Below are 23428 nucleotides of genomic sequence, written 5' to 3'. Positions count from 1 at the left end.
AAGATCAGGAACAAGGCAAGGCTGTTCAGTCTTGCCACTTCTATTCAACATGGAGGTTCTAGCCAGCGCAGTCAGGCAAGAAAAAGAAATAAAGGGCATCCAGAAAGGAAAAGAGGATGTAAAAAATCATAGATCTGATAAATGAGTTCAGCAAGGTCTCAATATACAAGATCAGTATAAAATTCCAATTATATTTCTATGTACTACTAGTATACAATCTGAAAATGAAATTATAATAGTATGATAAAGAATAAGCTGCTTAGAGATAGGTTTAACAAAGAAATGCAAGATTTCTACACTGAAAACTATGAATCATTACTAAGATAAATTAAAGATCTAAATAAATGTAAAGACATTCCACATTCAGATGTTGGAAAAAGCACTGTAGTTAAGACTACAGTTCTCTTCATATTGGTCTAAAGATTCAATGCAATCCCAATCAAATTCTCAGCAGACTTTTTTGTAGAAATTGACAAGCTGATTCTACACTTTATATAAAAAAACGAAGGAGCCACTATATAACCAAAACAATAATCTTAAAAAATAAAAAATTGGAGAACTTACACATTCTGATTTCAAAAGTTACTGTAAAACGACTGTAATTGAACAGCATGAAACTCACATATGGAAAGACATAGAGATCAGTGTAGTATATACCACATTAATAGAATGAAGGGGAAAAAAACCACATGATCATCTCAACTGATGCAGAAAAGGCAACTGACAAAATCCAACACCTTTCATCATAAAAAACTCAATAAACTAGGAGGAGAACTAGAAAGGAAATTTCTACAACTTGATAAAGGCCATATGAAAAACCCACAGCTAACTTCATACACAGTGGTGAAAGACCGAAAGCTTTTCCTCTAAGATCAGGAATAAGACAATGATGCCTGCGACCAGCACTTCTATACTTCTGTTCAATGTAGTATAGGGTCTTCTAGCCAGAGCAATTAGACAAAGAAAAAAAAATCTAAATTGGAAAGGAAGTACTAAAATCATCTCTGTTTGCAGATGACGTGATCTTATCTGTTGAAACCCTTTAAAAATTACACACACACACACACACACACAAAGCTCTGAGAACTAATAAAATGAATTCAGCAAATTTACAGGATATAAAATCAACCCACCAAAATGAGTTACGTTTCTATACACTAACAATGAACAATATGAAAAGTAAATTAAGAAAACAATTCCATTTACAATAGGATTAAAAAGAATAAAATACTTGGGAATAAATCTAACCAGGGAGACACTTGTACCTTGAAAACTACAAAGCACTGCTGAAAGAAATTAAAGAAAACCTAAATGGGAAGATATCGCATGTTCATTTAAGGCTTAATATTGTTAAGATGACAGTACTACCAAAAACAATCTACAGGCGGCTTCCCTGGTGGCACAGTGGTTAAGAATCCGCCTGCCAATGCAGGGGACACGGGTTCGAGCCCTGGTCTGGGAAGATCCCATGTTCCGCGGAGCAAGTAAGCCCGTGAGCCACAACTACTGAGCCTGCGCTCTAGAGCCTGTGAGCCACAACTACTGAAGCCTGTGCGTCTAGAGCCCATGCTCTGCAACAAGAAAAGCTACCGAAATGAGAAGCCCACGCACCGCAACCAAGAGTAGCCCCCGCTCACCACAACTAGAGAAAGCCTGAGCGCAGCAATGAAGACCCAACACAGCCAAAAATAAATAACATAAATAAATTTATATTAAAAAAACCCTACAGATTCAGTGCAGTCCTTATCAAAATACCAACAGCATTTTTTGCAGAAATAGAAAAACCCAGACTAAAATTTATATGGAATCTCAAGGGATCCCGAATAGCCAAAACAATCTTGAAAAAGAAAAAAAAAAATAGCTTGAGCGCTCATACTTCCTGATTTCAAAACTTAGTATAAAGTTAGAGTAATCAAAACAGTATGTATAGGTATAAGGACAGATATATAGACCAATGGAGTAGAATAGAGAGCCTAGAAATAAACCCTCACATATGCAATAAATTGATTTTCAACGAGAGTGTCAAGACCACTTAGTGGGGGAAAGGAAAGTCTTTCAAACAGATTGTGCTGGGAAAACTGTATGTCCACATCCAAAAGCATGAAGTTGGACCCTTACACCATATACAAAAAAGGAACTCAAAATGGATCAGAGACCTAAATGTAAGAGCTAAAGCTATAAAATTTTAAAAAAACATAGAGGAAAATCATCATGATGTTGGATTTGGCAGTGATTCCTTGGAATTGATACCAAAAGCACAGGCAACAAAAATAATGGGTAAATTGGACTTCAACAAAATTAAAAACTTTTGTGTTTCAAAGAACACTTATCAACATAGTGAAAAGGCAACCCACAAGATGGGAGAAAATATCTGCGAATCATTTATCTGATAGATGACTGATGTCAAGAGTGTGTAAAGAACTTCTACAATTCAACAACAAAAAGAAACTGCAGAAGTCCTTTGCAGTTCACAGACAAGCAAAGGACTTGAATAGACATTTCTCCAAAGAAGATATACAGATGGCCAGTAAGCACATGAAACAGTGCTCAACATCATTAGTCATTAGAGAAATGCAAAGCAAAACCACAGTGAGATACCACTTCACACCCATTAGGATGGCTACTATCAAAAAAGAAGAAAGATAGGAAAGTGACAAGTGTTGGTGAGGGTGTGGAGAAGTCGGAGCCCTCCTGCCTTGCTGGTGGGAACGTAAAATGGGTCAGCCACTGCGGAAGAGTTTGGTGGTTCTTTAAAAAGTTACCATATGATCCAGAAATTCCATTCCTAAGTGTATATACAAAAGAATCAAAGCAAGGACTCAACCACATCCTGGTATACCAATGTTCATAGCAGCATTATTCACAATAGCCAAAAGGTGGGAACAACCCATGTGTCCATAGACAGATACATGGATACAGAAAATGTGATATGTATGTATAATGGGATATTATTTGGCCATATAAAGAGATGAAGTTGTGATAAATGGTGCAACATAGATGAATATTGAAAACATTATGTTAGGTGAAGTGAGCCAGACACAAAAGGACAAATATTGGTGTGAGGTGTCTAGGATGGGCAAATTCATTTAGCCAGACAGAAATTGGAATTAAAGTTACGAGGAGCTGAGGGAGAAAGTAATGGGGAGTTACTGCTTAATGGTTCCAGAATTTACGTTTTGAGTGATGAAAGAGTTTGGGAATAGATAGTAGTGATGGTTCCACAACATAGTGCCTTAGCGCCAACATGGGACTTAGTGCCACTCAGTTGTACCCTTAAAAAGTGTTAAAATGATATAATAATAATGTTGTAAGGCAATCATGTAAGGCAACTGTGACATGGTTTTTTACTTGAATTAAAGATTTTAGCTGTTAAAATTAATGCTCAAAGTAGGAGTTCATATAGGAACTAAAGGAGGTAGCTGTGCCCTCTCTTAACCTTGCACCCATGATTGTTTGTTTACAGGGTTAATGCCTCTGGGAAGTCAGGAATCTTCAGATAGTCTGGCAGCAGAGATCGTCACACCTGAAATCAGGTAAGGAGATGGTGAAGGTCACAGCCACACTGCACACTATTCTTGGAGAAAATGTACTCCTCTGTAATAGCGATAAAGAAAAGGAACTGGTCCTCTATATTACAGAGGAGTACATGTTAGCAATAAAGAAAAGGAACTGGTCCTTTATAAAACTTTCAACACGAACTTGAGGTTAGATGTCCATGATTTCAGCGTGTTAGGGGCTTTCTTCAGCTGTCCCCACAGAGACTTGATTTCTCTCTTTGGGAGGACAGCGTCTCACCATACTCAGTAAACTAATATATCTGTGCTTGGGCATCCTCAGCAGACATTTAGCAGTGAAACCACATGGCCCAAAGACAAAGGTTCTGCTTAGCCACCAGCCTGCAAAATAATTAGTCTCGGGCTTCCCTGGTGGCGCAGTGGTTGAGAGTCCCCCTGCCGATGCAGGGGACACGGGTTCGTGCCCCGGTCCGGGAGGATCCCGCATGCCGCGGAGCGTCTGGGCCCGTGAGCCATGGCCGCTGAGCCTGTGCGTCCGGAGCCACAACAGTGAGAGGCCCGCGTACGGCAAAAAAAAAAAAAAAAAATTAGTCTCTAAGATTTATTACTCAAGTACAGGGAATGGTCTGGGAAAGACAGAACGCACAGACAGGAGGAAGCATCTCCTCATCTCTACAGTACTCTTCCCTCAGTAGTACCTTACATTTGTATTTAGTCATAGCATTTTAAATATTCCATTTATTTCAATATATGCCTGGCTTTATGTTTAAGAATGAAAAATTGATAGGGAGGCACCAGCGGTCCATCAGAAGGTGAATGAGTAATCCTGAATATTGCTTTTACCTTGTTCGGGCTAATTTGCCCACTTTTTAAATTGACACTAGCCTTGATTCTTCATAACATCCTTGGAGGTATTAACTAAAATAATGGTTGTGTAAAAGTTTTATAAACTGTGAAAGTTGCAATAGGCATTGAAATACTTATTGAATAAATGAAGACAAAGTTTTTTGTTGTTGGCATTTGTTTAAGAAGGACAGACAAAAGGTGTATAATGGAACACCAATTCTGGAAGCATCTTGTATACCTTTTACTTTTCTGCCATCTGACATGGTACTTTATTATTGGACCAATAAAGTTTGTTGAATGAATAAATACACTTATTTTTATGAATATTTATAAATAAATGGTTATGTCCAAAAAACAAATTTTAAGGAAGCTTATAGGTAATGCAGTTAGATTTTTAAGTTCTGAGACAAAAGAACAATGATAAAAATTCAACAAATAAAATGGTTTTTATTGAGTATTACTCAATACAAATTAAAATATTCTCTGTGGGGCTTCCCTGGTGGCACAGTGGTTGAGAGTCTGCCTGCCGATGCAGGGGACACGGGTTCGTGCCCCAGTCCGGGAAGATCCCACATGCCGCGGAGCGGCTGGGCCCATGAGCCATGGCCACTGAGCCTGCGCATCCAGAGCCTGTGCTCCGCAACGGGAGAGGCCACAACAATGAGAGGCCCGCGTACCGCAAAAAAAAAAAAAAAAAAAAAAAAATTCTCTGTGTCTAGAATATGTCTAGAAGAGCTATCAAGAAAATGAAATAGTACAAAGGATGAAATTTCTCAATGTATATCATAGACAGTGGGTCAGTATTCTTGATTCATAATGAAATTTGCTCTTCCAGTTTGCAAAAATCTGTTAAAAGTGATGATTTTCACTGATGTTAGGGGTGTGGAGAAATTGGAAACCTCATAAACTAGGAGTAAAAGATTAAAGTGATACAATCTTTTTCAAGTGAGATATAATTGACATATAACTGTGTAACAACTTTAGGTATACAACATAATGATTTGCTATGTGTGTATGTTGTGAAATGATTACCGTATTAAGCCTAGTTAATATACATCACCACACATAATTACCAAAAAATTTTTTTTCTTGTGGTTGTACAACTTTTCTTTTGAGCAGTTTGGCAGAATGTGTATGTTGTCTAAAACATGTGCCTATCTTTTGACAGAAAAATTACTTGTCTGAGAATTAATTCTGAGGAAATACCCAAGGATATACACAAAAGGATATTTATAAAGCTAATCATTAATAACATGTTAAAGTTCAAAATTGGTAATAATCTAAATGCCCAATAATTGGGCATGAATTAAATAATGATCGTCTAGATACTTTAACATGTCATTTAAAATATTAAAGTATAAAATTTAATGCTATGAAAAGGTTGTGAGAAGTTAAGTGTAAATAGCAGATACCAGTGTGACAGGTACTGTGAGATTCATTTTTACAAGTGTTTGCATGTTTGTACGTATGCATAAAGTTAGAAGGCTGTATTTCAACAGTAATTATTTTGCACTGCAGGGTTATGGAGGGTTTGTATTTTCTTCTCATTTATCTTTTTTTCACCCTACAATGAGCTTGTTTTACTTTGTAATTGACAAATATGATGAAGTCATTTTTTTCAGTTTACAAAATATATCAAGTTCTATGTAACTGCTTGAGTTGGGTTACAGATTTGACTCTCATCTTTTCAATAGAAAAAGTTAAAGTACTTTATAAGGTTTACAGTGTTTACAAAATAAGAGCAGAATGGTTTTTTTGTGTTTGCTATTTCGCCTTTGTTTTTTCTTTTTCCATGAGAAGCACAGTTTTTCATAGCATCTGGTATGGATAGTAATATCTTCTTCATGCGGCCCTCTAGAGATGACCGTCTCTAACATAAAGGACGAATTCTATCTTCAAGACGTATATCTTCAATGATATCGTCATGTGAATTAATGTTCAATTATATCATCCCTGCAGTATTCACAGTGGCAATTTTTGTGTGGCTGTTGCTTTTAGCATCCCTCAGTGTAAGCATTTGGCATCACGCAAAGAGCCCAAAGCAATGCAGTCCAGTAACCTGGCTCTGATAATCTGTCTTGTTACAAGACTACAGGTTTACCGTATCTACAGGAATGGATGGACTGCATGTCTTGAAGGCATTCTTCATTGAATGTTACATCTTGCCACCAAATTATTGGTAATGTAAGAGCATAGCATTAGAGATGATGTTTTGTTGACGAGAACCAAAGAACAAATACCATAGGTGCATTCACAGCTTAAGTGCTTAAATCATTCACAGCTTAAATACTTAAATCAGAAAGGAAATAGGATTTTGAAACCTCATTCATTACAAGCCATGCTGTATGGGGATTCTGTTATCTTCAGATTGTCCATTCTAAAAAGAAAGTGCTTAAGACCTGAAATGTAATGTCTCAGCCAGTTACAACAGGAGCTAAATTTTTTCCAGGTACTTTGTTTTTCATTTCTGTTCTATGTATTAAATCTATAACAGTGCATAGCTGGATTTTGATAACTACGTTAATCCGTTTTTCTTCTGCTCTCAGGGAGAAACTTATTCGTCTTCAGCATGAGAATAAGATGTTAAAAATTAACCAAGAGGGTTCAGACAATGAAAAAATCGCCTTATTGCAGAGCCTTCTAGATGATGCCAGCCTACGCAAGAATGAACTGGAGACAGAGAACAGGTAGGAGGCACGTGGCAGCAGCTTAGACACCGGTTTTCTCTATTTACCTTGATTTTGATTCCCTTAAACAAAGGTTTGAGTTGTGGTTTGAAAAGTGAAAGTGTGTTATTCCATTTCATTTCAAGAGTACTTTTTTCCACTTTTCCACTTACAGGCAAATTTGCCCAAAAGTATAGTCTCTCTGTAATAGCATTCCCGTCTTTAGCTCTTCTCTTCTGGCAAAATGATACCAAAGTCCTACCATTTTCCCTTTTTAATCACTAATTAAAACTAGAGGATTAAAAAAAGTCACGATTTATTCACAGTCTTTCGAGACAATTTTACTTCATAGTCATGCTTATATTAGTAGAGTTTACCCTGTTTTTACAAGCTAATGTTTCAAAGAATTGACTGGTATGAGGAAAACAGTAGGATCCATCATGATTCAATTGATAGGGCTTTTTTTTTTTTAATCTGTTATTTCTTGTGACTCTGATAGGAAGTCATCCATTTTATGAACAATTCAATTATTTTGAGAATTTAGAATCTGCAAATTTAACAAAACATCACTTTTCTGCTTGTAAGCTTTAAGAGTATTGCAGTAGGCAGTTTGTCCAAACTACTTTTAAACCAGTAGCTTGCTCCGGCAAGGGCTACTTTTATATTTTATTGTGACAGTCCTCTCATTCTTTTCCTTTTTGGAAATGTTTCTTAAATACCAGACATATGATGTCTTTTCTTTTTCTTAGAGCTGTGATATTCTGTCATTTGTGAGGGATTTGACAATTTTATAAATAGTTTCACAGTTTATGTGATATTACAGATTCTTTGCTTATTCTGCCTGATTGATTTGGCATTTCCCAGGTGTGAGTCAGTCTTGAGAGTCAAAATTGTTACGATAGTTTTACATATCCTACCCTTCTTCCTGTAACTTTAATTTTTAAAGCTGCTGAGGGAGAATCAGCAAACTGTAAATACCAGGGTGATTATTAGAGCATAATTAAGCATAAACGTAAGGAGACATTTTTATATCATTTCTTAGGAGCATAGATAATGAATACTTTTTTAAAATACTTAGAAAAAGTGGAAAAAGAGAAGGAGGAGGAGTGGGAATTGTAGAAAACAGCAGGCAGTCATGCAGAGCCCATGGTGAGGGCACCTTGAGTTACCCCCTTCATCCTTGGCCTCCACTGTCTTTTAGCATCTTAGTGGGGAGAGCCTTCTCCCAACACTAATTTCTTATCAGTGAATCAACACCTACAACGTTTTCTGTAACACTTTGCCTTGTTTGTCACAGACCTTACAGCTATTACTCTTTCTCCTTCAAGATAGAACAGCTAGCTGTCATTCGTAGAGGACTCGTGCATGTAGATGACTGGTTACCTCCTAAATCCCTGTTATTCACAGCTGTGTTTGTTTATTAAATTACAACACTGATGATAACTTACCTTTAGATTATAGCCATCTGTGGGTATTATGATCTGTAACAGTAATACTAGTAATACGAGCAGCTAACATTTATTAAACTGCTGCTCCAAACATGTTCCAGTGTTGTTCCAAACATTGTGCTAAGTGTTTTAAACATGTGGTCTTACTTTATTAAAGTTTTACACATGTAGGAATTTGGGCTGAGACCCAGGCTACCAGACTCCAAAGCCTCTACTTAACCTCTTTCTTGCCAGTTTATCTTCTGCCACATTTATAAAACGTTTTTTTCCCTGTCTTCTCCTCACAGGATGCTTTACTCTTAAGTGAGTTATCATAAGTTTGTTCTTACTGAGTTTAGTAAGTGTTTACATTACCTGGTCTGTACCTTAACCTCTTACTCTTTGACAGCACTGGGTTAGCACCAAGAAAGCAGAGTTTCAGTTCTACTTAGTCTCATAACTGTACGACCTTAAATACTATTTGCTCACCACCATATGTCACCTTAGAAGGAGAGGTTTGTAGTAAACCTCCAAAGTCCTTTCCAGCTAGTTTTCCCAACAAGTTGGTATTTGTTAAAATCTGTAACACCTGTTGACCCTCAAGCAATGTAAGGAGAGGCATGAAGGGTCGAGAGTGGAGCCGTACTGGAACGGCTTGGGGAGCTCTCTGGAAGCACGTGTGATCTCCTTCCCTTCCCTCTCAGAGTAGGTTGTGATCTCAAGCTCACCCTCTCCCTACACCCCCTTGACAACTATATGTAATTAGACTTGGATTAAAATGTTGATTAACTAAACCCTTGAAGGGGGAGAAAGAAAGTAGAGGCATTTATAGAGTACCTGCTATGTGCACACCCTATATATATTATCTTACTTAGTTTTCTAAACAACCCCATGAGGTCAACATTATAATCCTCATTTATTTTGTAGTTGAAATTTTTTCGTATATATTTACATATATTTTTATAGGTTCATACATGTGTGTGTACGTGTATGCTCCATGCTTTAATCGATATGTTAGACTATGTTTTATGACATTTATGATGGCCTCCACCTAGTAACAATATTTTTTGACTGATTAATTTCAAAAATGTCTAAGATGGATAGTTGAAATAGCCTTATAGTTTGATATATTTTTCATATTGCTTCCTGAGAAGATTAAACAAAGTTACAGTTAGCAACGTACTTATGTACCTCTGTTCCATATTGAATATGAGTTTTCAGATAATTGTTTCACTGAGTGAAAAAACAGATTCCTTTGTGTGAAAAACATCAGTTATTATTATAGATTTATTGCCTTTTTACTGTGATTCTCACTAAATTATAGAACCTAGAGGTTTACAGTAAGAATTTCTTGTCACTTGTTGAGTAAAAAAAATTTCTTACTGAACTTCTTGGCTATTTGGATTCTAAATATTCATTGCCCTGTTTTGTCCTTAATTGGGAGCAATCTGGCTTTTACTCAAGTACTTACTAGCCAGTCCAGTGGGAGCAGTTAGGACTTTATCTCTCCTCGCCTCTTTACTGTTTTCATTGTGGATCGTTTCCCCTTCCGCAGACTTGTTTTCAGTTTCAGGAACAGCCCTCGCTTGTGTCTCTCCCAGTCCTTGGGTTGCTGTCCAGGGCGAGGCTCCTCTTTCAGCCCTTTGCTTGGTGGTCTGCCGTGGCCCCTCTTGTTCCTCCTCCGAGCTGGTTCACGTTCTTTCTGGCCACTGTTACTCATGCTCCTGGCTTCAGTCATTGCCGAACGGCTCTTGGGTCTGGAGGGTCGGCTTAGCCCTCCCGCTGGGCTTCAGGTGCAGGTGTCCAGCTGTTCGACAGGCATCTCTCATCACTTCATTTTCGACAAATACCAAATGAAGTCCTTTGTGCTTCTTTCTCAGCCTGCTCCTCCTGTATTCCCTTTCTCAGTAAATGGTCCTTGGTAGCTCAGACCGGACTCCTAAGTTACTTTTTGCTCCTTGTATTCCTTTGCATTTTCCATGCACCCCGCCTCTGCCCCCTTCTGTTTTAGGGGGAGGCGGGATCACTGTGCCGGCCCCGGTGGGGCTTCCCAGACGGTCTCCTCCACTTTCACACCAGCGTGATCTTTCTGAAACACTGTCTGATCCTTCCACATCGTCCAAGACCTACTGGCCCCCTGAATGTTGCATCCTAATGATCTAGAGAATTTATGGGGATTGAGCTCCAGAATCAGCATTTTTAAAGGCTGGCTGGGCTATTCCCATCCCAACAAAATTTTAGGCCCGATTATAGGATAAATAAAAATACATTTGCATTTCTCAGAGGGGTGTCCCAGCCTCTCCTTTTCTCCTCTTGGTTTCATCTCCAGCCTTCCTTCGCCTCATAACTTGGTCTTCAGCCTTACAGTTCCTGAACTCTCCGTACCCGCTCCCTTTCTGTGTGCTTTGGACATGCTGAATTCTCGGTCTTGAATCCCCTTTCCACCCTTAACCACATAAGCGTTTTATTTACTGTCTGATCTCCATTCAAGTGAAGCCCAATTCCTCCACGCAGTTAGGTGCAGTCCTAGCTTCTCTGAGCAGCCGTCACTCCTGTGTGTACCTCTGTGTGCTGTGTTGAAGTATTTAGCTCGTATTTTATTTCTTTACATTTTGTCTCCCCACTAAATTCGAGTGCAAGGGTCTGCTAGCACTATGCTGAGTGTGGTGCCTGACACTCAGTTTGAACAAATGTATAGTGAAGTGAATTTCAGATAAATATATATGTATAAACATACCAGCTCAACAAAATGTGTCCACCAAAACACTGCATTGGATATCATCATAGACATTTTAAGCAATACAAAAAACAACCAGAAAAGTGAGCTACTACGACTATAACATGAGACTTTGTTTTTCTCATTATACTGTTTCTCTAACCAATGTGAAAACCTAAGGCAAAAGGCATAAGTTTAGTCAGAACTTGGAAAATTAATGTACCTTTGATTTCTAGGCTGGTGAATCAAAGACTTCTAGAAGTACAGTCACAAGTCGAAGAATTGCAAAAATCTTTACAGGATCAAGGCTCAAAGGCAGAAGATGTAAGTCTTAATATGTACCAGTGATGGTCCAACAGTTTCATAACGTTAAGAAAAGCTATAACTTTTATTTGATGGTCTATATCAAAATAATTGTAATTATAGTGGTTATAGAAAAGAAACAGTGTTTTCCTTTTACTAACATTCCTTATAAAAAGGACCAGACAGTACTTTATTGTCTCTTTCAGATTCATCCTGCTGGGAATTAGAAGTTCACTTGTAGTTATCAGCTGAAGAATTAATTGGGGTTTTATGTTTTACATGTGCTCACCTCAGCACTCAGAGTATAGGTTTTTCCCTCTGGTCAAAAAAAAAAAAAAAATGCTGATAGAAACTTAGCATGTTCAAGTAGCAATGTTTGTTGTAAAATTGATTTTAAGAAAATAATGCCGGGCTTCCCTGGTGGCGCAGTGGTTGAGAGTCCGCCTGCCGATGCAGGGGACACAGGTTCGTGCCCCAGTCCGGGAAGATCCCACATGCCGCGGAGCGGCTGGGCCTGTGAGCCATGGCCACTGAGCCTGCGCGTCCGGAGGCCCGTCTGCAACGGGTAAGGCCACAACAGTGAGAGGCCACAACAGTGAGAGGCCACAACAGTGAGAGGCCCGCGTACCGCAAAAAAAAAAAAGAAAATAATGCCATTTCTAAAATGCTACCATCTCTAGGTTTATGAATCCCGCTTTCTCCCCCTGCCCCTCCCGCCACACAGATACACACACACACTCACACGCACATTGTCACACACACACACACTCCCCTGCCCCCGCTTGTGTGCACGCTCTCTCTCTCTCTCTCTCTCAAATATAAGCTCACTGCCCTATTTTAATATTCCCTTAGCACTCTGCCCCTCTGCCCTAGCCCTGCCTGCTTGGCGGGCACTCACCTAGAAAAGAGTAAGTGTGCCGAGGCGGGAACAGGGTCCTCCCCACCTCGCCATGCTCACCGCCCCACACAGTGAGCTGGGGCAGCTCATAGTAGTCAGGCTCTGATGCAGGCGTAAATCAATCATGTTTTGCAAATCCCTTACATTTAATGAGCTGTATACACTAGAGCTGCTCCTGTAAAAGGGCTCAAAACCAGTGTGAAGAGGGGATAACAACTGAAGTTTAATCTTTGCTTCAGTCAGTTGATAACTTTTTTCCTTTTGCCAGAGTAACTCTGGCTTTTGAGTATAAACCTATTTGGTTGTTTTCATTGTTAGAGTCATTTGGGGCACTCAGCGTCAAAACTGTAGACACATCTAGTTCCGTCCAGCCTTAGTAACGTAAGAGGGTGTAAAAACAAAACAGCATATTACTTAAAACGTGAGAGTGTGAGGTATAAAAAGCTCACTGGTGACCTAATTTTATGAGTTTCTTATGCACCCATCAGGCTTATGTTGGCAGCGTGCTCTCTGAGATGATGGGCTGTAATTTATCCTCTGATGTGGTGGTAGTTCTTCTTAGATCCCCACATTGATTCCCAGTTCCTAAAATTTTCACCAACATTTAAACCACATCATCCCCTTATTAAAATGGAACTAGTTTCAAATACCATGGTTTACTTTCAAGCATGCCTTTATCCAGAATGCTAAATCACAAGCAAAACCACCATTCGTGTATGAAAATACTAGTAAAACTAAGAGGGCCTTAGCAGTGAACCAAAGCGGGTAGCATTTCTTAGTTCAGTGAAATCACTAGGTCCCTTAAACTGAGGTAAATGTAGACTTCGTTTTGGTCTTGAAAACTTTGAGGAGACTTTCTGTTGATTTGTTATGGTAGAGAGGGGAAGGGTGTGCAGATCCTAGGAAGTAAAAATGGCGAAACGTCAGTATCCACTCAACCTTAGTGTTAGACTCTAATAACCATTATACTTGCTGTTCTTACTTATATTTAAACATAAAGGTATTTATTCTGTAAAACATTTTTTTACATAACCTGATTAGATACCACTGTGGCTATCAAATCTAATTAAATATGCTGTGTGTCATTGCTTTAAGAGGCCATATTTCAGAAATGAGTTCCCAGGCCTAAAAGTGCTATTTGCATAAATTAGTCAATTTATTTGACTGCTCAGATGCTGAGATTTGTTGCTCTAAATTCTTGAAAATTCTCTCAAAGCTGTTTTCTCTGTAAAGATTCAGATAGAAACTTGCCTCATTCTGAAGGCGGGCTCAGCATAATGTGGAGAAAAGTGTGATCCACGACGTGTGGTTCTTCCCACGGCAGGTGTTCAATGTTGTTGTCTCCTCTCTTTTCACCCAACCTACAGTGTTGCTTCTCAGGAATATGTAATGCACAGAGCAGCCTGCCAAATGGAATTGATCCTCTCTAAAGAACAACGTAGTTTCTGCCCATTTCTGTTACCAAAAGCACAGTCCTTTCATATGACCTTAAGTCACAGTAGCGTGGTTTGCACATTTTTATTATTATTTTTATGTCATTTATTTTTAGCATGGAAGCAGAAAAGCATTGTTATATCCAGGCATATGGATAATTTGAGCTAGCCACAGTGTATAAAACTCCAGAGAACAAGACAGGATGAGGAGACCATAGAAGAAAGAAAAATGTACATTTTTGAAAAAAAATGCGTGTCTTTTACTTCTGTTCATGAATTACTAAATCGTTCCTTCTATTGGCTGCTGTGTTTGCTTCATACTAATATGTCCTCTCTGTCTCTTGGCATGGTTTCTGCTCAAGGCTATTGTAAGTATGGCTTCCTATTCATTTCTATATATTGAAGAGTGTTTTGATTTATACATTATCTGCCATCATAGTTGATGTGGTTGAAATTTTAAATTAACAGGAGTTTTATGCAAAAGGAATATACCAATATTACTTATAGGTTTATGCCCTTTACAATTAAGATACTTAAAGGATATCAAAAACCTAACCGGTCAGGCTAAAAGGAACTCTGCTCCTTTTTTTTCCCATCCCGCTCCTACCCCCATTGTTATAACTAGTTTGTTTTTATAAAGTATTTTGAAGCTAGCTTGCTGTCACAGTCTGGCCTCCTGATGCCACATTTTATGAGTAACAGTCTTCCACTGGAGAGGCTTCACTGGAGGTGAAGACTGTGCGTAGACTCCGGGGTCTGGCAGGCCTGGGTTTTAATTTGGGATCTGCCTCTGGAAAGCCCCTGAATGTCTCCCCAGCCTCACCTCCCTCAACCATGAGATGGGCCTGGTGTCACTGACGGTTGTGAGGTTGACATGAGACAGTGCACATTGATAAACTTGAGTGAGTGCCTGGCATATTAACTGCTCATTACATAATCATTTTATTATATATTATCTCAGATTTAAAAATTAACTTTGCTTAGAGCCTAATCAAGCCAGAAGTGCACAATTAAAGCTAAGGTGCTTTTTAAAGTATTTTCATTTTACCCTCTGTACTGGAGAAGGAACGAGCAGTAATCAAAATTCAACAGGGTTGAGACTTCCCTGGTGGCACAGTGGTTGAGAGTCCACCTGCCAATGCAGGGGACACGGGTTCAAGCCCTGGTCCGGGAAGATCCCACAGGCCGCGGAGCAACTAAGCCCGTGCGCCACAGCTACTGAGCCTGCGCTCTAGAGCCCGCGAGCCACAACTACTGAAGCCCACACACCGAGAGCCCGTGCTCCGCAACAAGAGAAACCACCGCAGTGAGAAGCCCGCGTGCAGCAACGAAGACCCAATGCAGCCAAAAATAAATAAATAAAATAAATAAATTTATTAAAAAATAAGAAGTCAACAGGGTTATCATCTTTCTCTATGTTTGGGGGAAGCAGTGGTAGAGGACATTGTGGTCCACTAACCTAGCTGTAGTTGACATGCTCAGCAAAAAAGTGCATTTGAATATTCCAGAGCTGTGTCAGAATGGGCTCGAATAAGCGATGACAGTAATCACTATCAAGTCAGGGGACTGAAAATGGAAGAGCCCAGTGTGACGGGTATGTTCCCCTCCGTGCTGCTCTTGACTGATTGGACAGTTTGTTTCCTAAGTCCGTATTATTTGAGTTTGGCTGAATTAATTATGTAACTGTTTATCTCAACGTGAACTGTTTCACAGAATTCATTAGTAATGTGTACCCTACAGGCGTTGAGTTTAATTATGAAACCTGGTGGTCCTGTATGGAATGCCGTTATTCTTTGTTTATTTTTGGTCAGCTCTGATCTCCTGTTTCTCAGGAGACTCTTTTTTTAAATACCCAGTCAAAGCTGCATCCTCCAGCATATTAAATGCTGTGCATATCCCATCTTTAACGTTCCTATCCTGTCACATAAACTATTTGCAACCTGTGCATATCAGAAACTTCTGATTAATTCCATAAGTGTTTACAGAAGTTGATCCCATGATGCAAGGAAAATATAGCAGATAAAAAGTGTCTTAGGGACAGTCTATTATTATTAGAGTTCTACTTGCCTATTGCATCCAGGAATATTAGGTCTGTACGTAAGTGGCTTTTTTATTCATTTCCCTGACTATAAATAGAGAATTCAGACATACAGTTTATGGGTATTTTATACTGATCGTTTTTATCACTTATAGGCTGCTGTCTCCCTTATCAAAGAGAAGTAAACTTGGGTACATTGTGTATTTTCAGTTCTTTGACCAGAGAACTTACTGAGGGCTCACTCAGTTATTTACTACTGTATTCTTAATTTTTTTAAATTAGTTTATTAGTTAAAATGTTAAGTAATAAACTATTTTTTTATTTTCCATTTTCAGTCAGTTCTTCTAAAAAAGAAGCTTGAAGAACATCTGTAAGTATAAAAGCTATTGAGGCTCATTGTTACATTGTCCAGTGAAACATCAGTGTTTTGTGTTGGGGTTACAGAGTATCTAGGCAGTGGCATGGGTGGCCCTGAAGGTATAGAAGATTATAAGGGACATTAATAGTATCTAAAGGGTCATCATCACCCCAGGTCCTCAAATCAAAACAATTACTGTGTTAGAACTGTTTTCTCAAGTGAGATTCCAGGGTTTTATATCTTCACGATAGTATTTAATGATCCCAGTTAGGAGTGTGGGACCCTCTGGATCAGCAGTCAGAAATGTTTTCTATAAGGAACAGAGAATAGTTGCTTTCGGCTTTGCAGACAGTGGTCTGTGTCACAACCACTTAGCTCTGAGGTTCGAGAGCGGCCACAGGCAGTATGTAAACCAGAGCTGTGACTGTCCCAACCAAGCTTTCTATGCAGGAACGGGCCGCGGGCTGAATTTTCCAGCTCTAGAGTCTGGCCAGCTGAAGCTTCCTTTTTATGTAAATGTTTTAAAGTATTATTAAGCTTATCAGTAGCAGATTTTCAAACATTTCCTTGAATTGCAAACATACCTGAACATGACTTTTTGATCTAAAAGATTAAATTTTTAAATATTACAGTTGTTTTCTCATGAAGAAGAAACCTTCTTCCATATCTGAGGTTGACAATGTTAGGAGTGTTTTGTAATTTTTCTTGCACCCAGTAACTGCTGTAACCCTTCCTATCACTTTCTGGCAAAACTCTGTCCTTGCAGACATTGAGTGTGGGTGCCCATGGATTGCCAGCCTGGTGGAGCGTTACAGGGTTAGACTGTGGTAAACAGACATCCTGGGTACCATAGTGGCCACTGAGAAGAATTCTGTAGTCCGGCAGTTTGCTGTGTGCTATCCTGATTTCTTTCTTTCTCTTTCCTCCTTCCTTCCTTTCTTTCTTTCTTTCCTTTCTTATATGGGAAAGTGAGACGCTCCTAGGGCCAGTCTATCACTGGGCAGGTTCTTAAAATACTAGAACAGCACCTGTCACCTTCCAGCCACTGTGAGGTTACCTGCAGTGAGAATTTAGTGTTGAATTCTGTCCTTTTTTCATTTCCCATCCCTTAATTGCAGAAAATAGAATACCTGTGGTTTCATAAAACTACTGTCTGACCATTGTTCTGTGTTCATTTACATGGTAAAAATCTTCATCAAAAAGAATTTATTAGTGAAGATGAGGCCTGTATTAGTTTCCTGTGGTTGCCATAACAAAATACCGCAAACTGCAACCCTAAAAACAACAGAAATTTATTCTCTAACAGTTCTTGAGGCTAGAAGTCTGAAATCAGGGTATCAGCAGGATTGGTTCTTTCTAGAAGTTCTAATGGAGAATCTGTTCCATGTACCCCTCTACTAGCTTCTGGTGGCTGCCAGCAACCCTTGGTGTTCCTTGGTGTATAGATGCAACCTCTCTCTCCATCTTCACATGGCCTTCTTATAAGGACACCAGTAATTGGATTAGGGCCCACCCTGATCCAGTATGACCTCATCTTAACTAAGTACATCTGCAAAGACCCTATTTCCAGATAGTGTCACATTCACAGGTTCTGGGATTTAGGACCTCACCATATCTTTTTCAGAGACACAGTTCAGCCTGCCACAGAGCCCACAGACATCTCAAAAGATGAATGACCGTGCAGATTTAACACTACAACAAGACTATTTTACACACAACAAATTGGTAAAATTTAAGAATCAGACATACCAAGTATTGCCAGAGATGTTGAGTGCTGGTAACTCTCATCCACTGCTGGTAGGGATATACATCAGTTTATTCAGTAAACTGCAACATGCATATATTCTGTGACCCATTGATTCTACGTTTCTATGTATACCCTAGATTCCTAGAGATGCTGTGGTCCATGTTTGCCAGGAGACATTTAGAAGAAAGTGTGAGAGAACATTGGGGTTTTGGGGGTTTTTTTTGGTCAGTTTCAAACATTTATTTTTAAAAAGTGACTCTAAGGTGGTTTATTTAGTTATTATTCATTTCCCTCTGATGACTTTTTGTTGTTGTTGTAGGCGGTGGTTGTGTGCATTGTAGGATATTCAGCAGTGTCTCTTTCCTCTCCCCACTAGAAGCCAGTAACACCCTCCTAAGTTGTGACAATCAAAATTATCTCTAGACAGCCCCAAGAGGGCAAAATTGTCCCCAGTTGAAAAGCTCTATACTTCGAGGTCCCTACCAAATGTCTCAGTTTCAGTGAGAGCACAACTCTGACTAGTTGGAACTCTAATGTGTGGACTTTCGGGACTTTTCCCCTCTCAGCGCCCCAGTAATTTTTCATTCTTCTGTAGTTGTCCCTTGACACACCTCATGGTGTCCATTCCTAGAAACGTGCAATTTAGTATTAATCCAAACACTTAAGCGCACCCATATGCCAATTTATGGTGATCTTTTCTTACATAGCTCTTTCATCTCTTACTCTGTGCTCCAAAAATTCTAGCCGCATCTGCCTCCCCACGTTCTAATCTCTTTGTCCTCAGCTCAGGGGGATGGGCACACCCTTCCTGTGATCTCCTCCTGACTGCAGACAGAAAGCCAGAGAGATCATAGGGGTTCCCACTGGGGTTCCCACTCTTGTTTTCTTTCTCTGAGAATCAGAATCTTGTACTGCCTACTGTCCACTTTCTGAAACAGTTGTTTTACATAGTTTGCCCAGCTTCCTCCTTGTTATTAGCAGGAGAGCAAGTCCAGTAACAGTTATCCATCCCTTCATGGCCAGAAGTAGAAACAACATAGGAGCTCAAGAACACTGGGTAATGTCTGGACACACTTCTCTCCTCACAAGTTGTGTGTTTAACAAGATAGAACATTGTTTTTAATCACAGAAAAGCAGAAACAATACAAATATCACCAACTGTAGAATGATAAATAGATTGAGATATATTCAAACAATAGAACACTGTACAGCAATAAAAAGGTATAAACCAGGGCTAACACATGAACATAAATGAATCTCAAGAACAGAGTGTTAGGTAAAAAATGGAGGTCACAGAACAGTACATACAGTATAATTAATGTGTAAAGCAAAAATAGGGCAAAATTAAGCAATGTAGTGTTCAGGAATATACACAGAGGCCCATCACAAAAATCATGAGAATGGTTAAAATTCTTGATTTTGGTTACCGCTGGGAAAGAGATAGGAACACATGGGATTTTTAAGGTTCTGGGATAATTTCTTAACCTTTTTCTTCACTGGGCTTCGTTTTTCTTATTTAAACTGTATATATTTATTTTGTGTAACATATGTCTGCGTGTGTGTGTGTGTGTGTATACCCTCAACAAAGATTTATTAAAGCATTATGCATAGAAAAGACCAGAAATAGACATAACAACGTACTCTATTTTTTTCTTCGTGTTTTCCTGTATCTTTCAATTTTTGCAGCCTTTTTTCTCTCTCATATTACAGAGTGCTGCACTAAATAGTATAGAGAATTACACATTATGTAAATACTAGGGAAAAACTTCTGTTCATTCATCCTTTTACTTTTATATTGGAATATACCTTACAATAAAGTATACAAATCCTGAGTTCCTAGGTCTACAGCTTGATGAATGTTTTCCTGCATAGGCAGGTAGCCCAGATCAATATATAGCATGTTTCCAGCAACACCCCAGGATTCTTTATTCTCTCTTTTAATTAATTGATTACATCCCCAGACTAGCCACTGCTGATCTCTTATCACCCGTTGTTAGTTTTGCCACTTTCTGAACTTCATATAAAAAAAAATCATATAGTATTATCCTTTTGTGTCTAACTTTATTCAACATTATTCTATGATATCTCTCCACATGGGTGCATGTACCATTAATTTATTCTTTTTTATTGGCGTGTACTGTTCTTTCTATTCTTATTTTAGGAGCTTCAGTTTTTTTGCAACAAGAGTTTTGCATTATAAAACCTCAGCAAAGTTTTAAATTTAATTTTTACAATATCCTTATTCCTAGAAACAATAAAGATCACTAAGTTATTTCTAACCTCTTGTGCAGGTTTATATAAAAGAATGACTACTATTTCAAACTCTGAGATTTTTGTCTCTATTTTTTAGTCATTTAGAAAATATGTTTATGTTGGATTAGTCTTTTCATCTTTGTTTCATAGCACTTGTGTGCTATGCTAGTGTATCCCATAAAGAAAGAATTTATATCTTTCATTTCAAGTGAAAAAATGCAAAACAGTGGTAGGTAAGAGTGTTAACATCTTTTGTTACAGAGAGAAGCTGCATGAGGCCAATAATGAGCTGCAGAAGAAGAGAGCCATCATCGAGGACCTTGAGCCGAGATTTAACAACAGCTGTGAGTTTTCCCAATTAGCGTAGTTTTCAGTCGGTTAGCGCTAGTGATGAGTTTAAATTAAATTTGTTTTTTTTTTAGAAATAGGCCCTATTATATTTTCTAGCAATTAAGGAATTTGCTCTGTTCACAGAAAGAGTATACACACACACACACACACACACACATAATCATCTTTACAGTATTTCTTAAATTTCTAATTTAGTTGTGAGTTTTTCCTTAACTATGGATGCTAATGCATATTTTATGAAATTTTTTCACAGTGTCATTAAGTCAGCCTGACTTTTCCTTTGGTTGATATTTACACCCGTTTGTAGCTTGACTTAATTAATTCTTCTCTGTGGATGTGGGAGCAGGACACAGACTTTTACTTTTTTAGTATTGTGGTGAAATATACATAATATAAAAATGACCATTTTAACCATTTTTAAGTATTGGGTTGGCCAAAAAGTTCGTTCGGGTTTTTCCGTGAGTTGGGATGAAAATCCCGAACGAATTTTTTGGCCAGTCCATTGTATATAGTTCAGTGACATGTTAAGTACATTCACACTGTTGTACAGCCACTGTCCATCTCCCGAACGTTTTCATCTTCCCAAACTGAAACTCTCTACCTGTTAACCACTCCCCTCCTCCCCTCTTCCCAGCCCCTGGTAGCCTCTGTTCTGCTTTCTGTCCCTATGCACTTGACTCTTCTAGGTAATTCATATAAGTGGAATCATACAATATTTGTCCTTTTGTGTACGGCTTCTTTCACTTCACATAATAGCTTTCATTTTCACTTAGTATAATGTCTCCATATTGTAGCGTGTATCAGAATGGAGGCTGAATAATCAACTATTTGTGTAAATAGACCACATTTTGTTTATCCCTTCAGCCATCCATGAATACTTTTTAATTTGTGCACTTCCATAGTGTAGTTTTTGTTTATTTCTAAGAAAAGCTTTTTGTTTAAAAAAATTGTGAATTTAAAAAAATAAAATTATATATAAGTATAGACAAAACAGTCTCTCGAAGCTGTTTACTATTTTGTCAGTTGAAATATTTTCAAGTTGTTAGGTCTAAAAATTTTTTAATTTTTTACTGTCTCACCGATAGCCTTAAAAATTGAAGAATTACAAGAAGCTTTACGGAAGAAAGAAGAGGAAATGAAGCAAATGGAAGAAAGATATAAAAAATACTTAGAGAAAGCCAAAAGTGTAAGTGTGAGTCTGTGGTGGGCCTCTCACTGCACTTTCTCATTGTGTTTCGCTGATGTTTCAAAATACAGTGCCTGAACGGTGACCCCTCACACAGAAGGACACGAGGAGTCTTTCGACAAAAAGAGCAAGAGGCCGTGATCAAAACAGGTCGCCCCAGCCCCAGGTTACTTACTCGTTACCAAGAGGGAATCACCTTTCTATGTAGGAAATGAGTGGCAGCCCCACCTTGCCTAATTATCAAAATCGGCTGTGCCCGGCGGGAGGGCCCGCCTCTGTCTCCAGATGAGCCTTGCTGTCGGCAGTGCTCAGGGCTTCTGGCCTAGCTCCAGTTCCCAGGGAAAAGGAGGTTACTGGAGCAAGTTAAGTAACACCTTCAGGAAGGCATCAGATAAATCCAGACTTTGGGATGAGAATCCACATTATGAAAGCAGAAATAGGCACTGGAGCATCATGGAACACCAGAAGCTGTTCTCCTGTAAAGGAGCCCAAAGGGACCTCCCTGCCAAATGCAGCGATCCTGGATTGGGGACACCTGTGGAAATGTGGATTTGGGCTGAATCGTGATGACTTATAGAGAGGTTCACTTTCTTACAGATGTTGTGGGAGGATGTCCTTAGTCTAAGCAGATGCGTGTTGAAGTGCTTGAGGGTCACGTGACATGAGACAAAGGTGGCAGTGCTGCAGTTGGTCAATCCGGGTTAAAGGAGATGGGTTTTTATTGTTCTGCTCTTTCAAGTTTTCTATGGGGTTGATCATTTTTGATAGTAAAACTGCTGAGCCAAAAAGCAAAGACCCTTCCCAGAAGCCCTCTGGTGGGCCAGCTAGAATTGTGTCACCAGGCTGTGTGTAAACCCAGCGTCTGGCAAAGGAGAAGGACCACAGAGACAGGCTTGTGGACCAGTGGGACCCGCTCCATCCTCACACATCTGGTCAGAGGCAGAGGCCCCTGAACCAAGTCAGAGGAACGGAAAAGGGAAGCTTGCTGTCAGTAGTGTCTGCTGTAGGGTGATTAATTTCAAGCCAGAATTACTTCTTATCACTGACTCTTTCACATAATTTTAAATTTTTATATAATTAAAAATTGTAACAACTGGATATCATTTTATACATTCAAAGTGTTCACGTAAGATAACTTTTGAGTCTCATAAGGTTTATCTTTTTTTTTAATGACTGCTTCCTTAGATATTACACTCCTTGGGTTTGAGACTTTTAAAGTTTTTCTTTTATTACTTTTTGCAGGTTATCCGTACTTTAGATCCTAAACAAAATCAAGGAGCAGCACCAGAAATACAAGCTCTTAAAAATCAGCTCCACGAACGGGATCGGCAATTCCATTCATTGGAGGTAGTTTACTGTAATATGATAAGACATTTGATTTTTTAATTTTCGATTCTAGAAGCCTTGCTATGCACAGTGGTCCCTCAACATCCACGAGTCACAGTTACCAAAATCCATGGATGCGCAAGTCCCTCGTAGAAAGTAGTGAATGTGGTTATTTGCATAAAATCTAAGCCCATCATCCATGTGCTTTAAACCATCTCTAGATTACTTATAATACCTAATGCAATGTAAATGCTATGTAAATAGTTGCCTATGGGGACTTCCCTGGTGGCGCAGTGGTTAAGAATCCGCCTGCCAATTCAGGGGACATGGGTTCGAGCCCTGGTCCGGGAAGATTCCCACATGCT

General features: G+C 39.0%; 1 protein-coding gene across 2 annotated transcripts in view; it reads left to right on the top strand.

Annotated features, from left to right (window-relative positions):
* The window catches only part of HOOK3 (hook microtubule tethering protein 3), a 98634-nt gene that overhangs the window by 66586 nt on the left and 8620 nt on the right, over positions 1-23428 (top strand). Inside the window, exons 14-21 of one of the 2 annotated variants that reach the window (XM_029226274.1) lie at positions 3464-3533; positions 6908-7048; positions 11407-11494; positions 14167-14172; positions 16178-16212; positions 20462-20544; positions 21637-21737; positions 22980-23084. In XM_029226274.1, coding sequence (XP_029082107.1) covers positions 3464-3533; positions 6908-7048; positions 11407-11494; positions 14167-14172; positions 16178-16212; positions 20462-20544; positions 21637-21737; positions 22980-23084 — 629 coding nt within the window. The remainder of the gene's footprint in view (positions 1-3463; positions 3534-6907; positions 7049-11406; positions 11495-14166; positions 14173-16177; positions 16213-20461; positions 20545-21636; positions 21738-22979; positions 23085-23428) is intronic. The other variant, XM_029226275.1, reaches the window with a different exon arrangement.

The sequence above is a fragment of the Monodon monoceros genome, unplaced genomic scaffold (genome assembly GCF_005190385.1).
Source record: "Monodon monoceros isolate NGI ecotype Baffin Bay Population unplaced genomic scaffold, NGI_Narwhal_1 Super_Scaffold_17, whole genome shotgun sequence".
In the NCBI taxonomy this organism is placed as follows: domain Eukaryota; kingdom Metazoa; phylum Chordata; class Mammalia; order Artiodactyla; family Monodontidae; genus Monodon; species Monodon monoceros.
The sequence above is the reverse complement of the archived record's forward strand: the minus strand, read 5'-3'. Positions and strand labels throughout refer to the sequence as shown.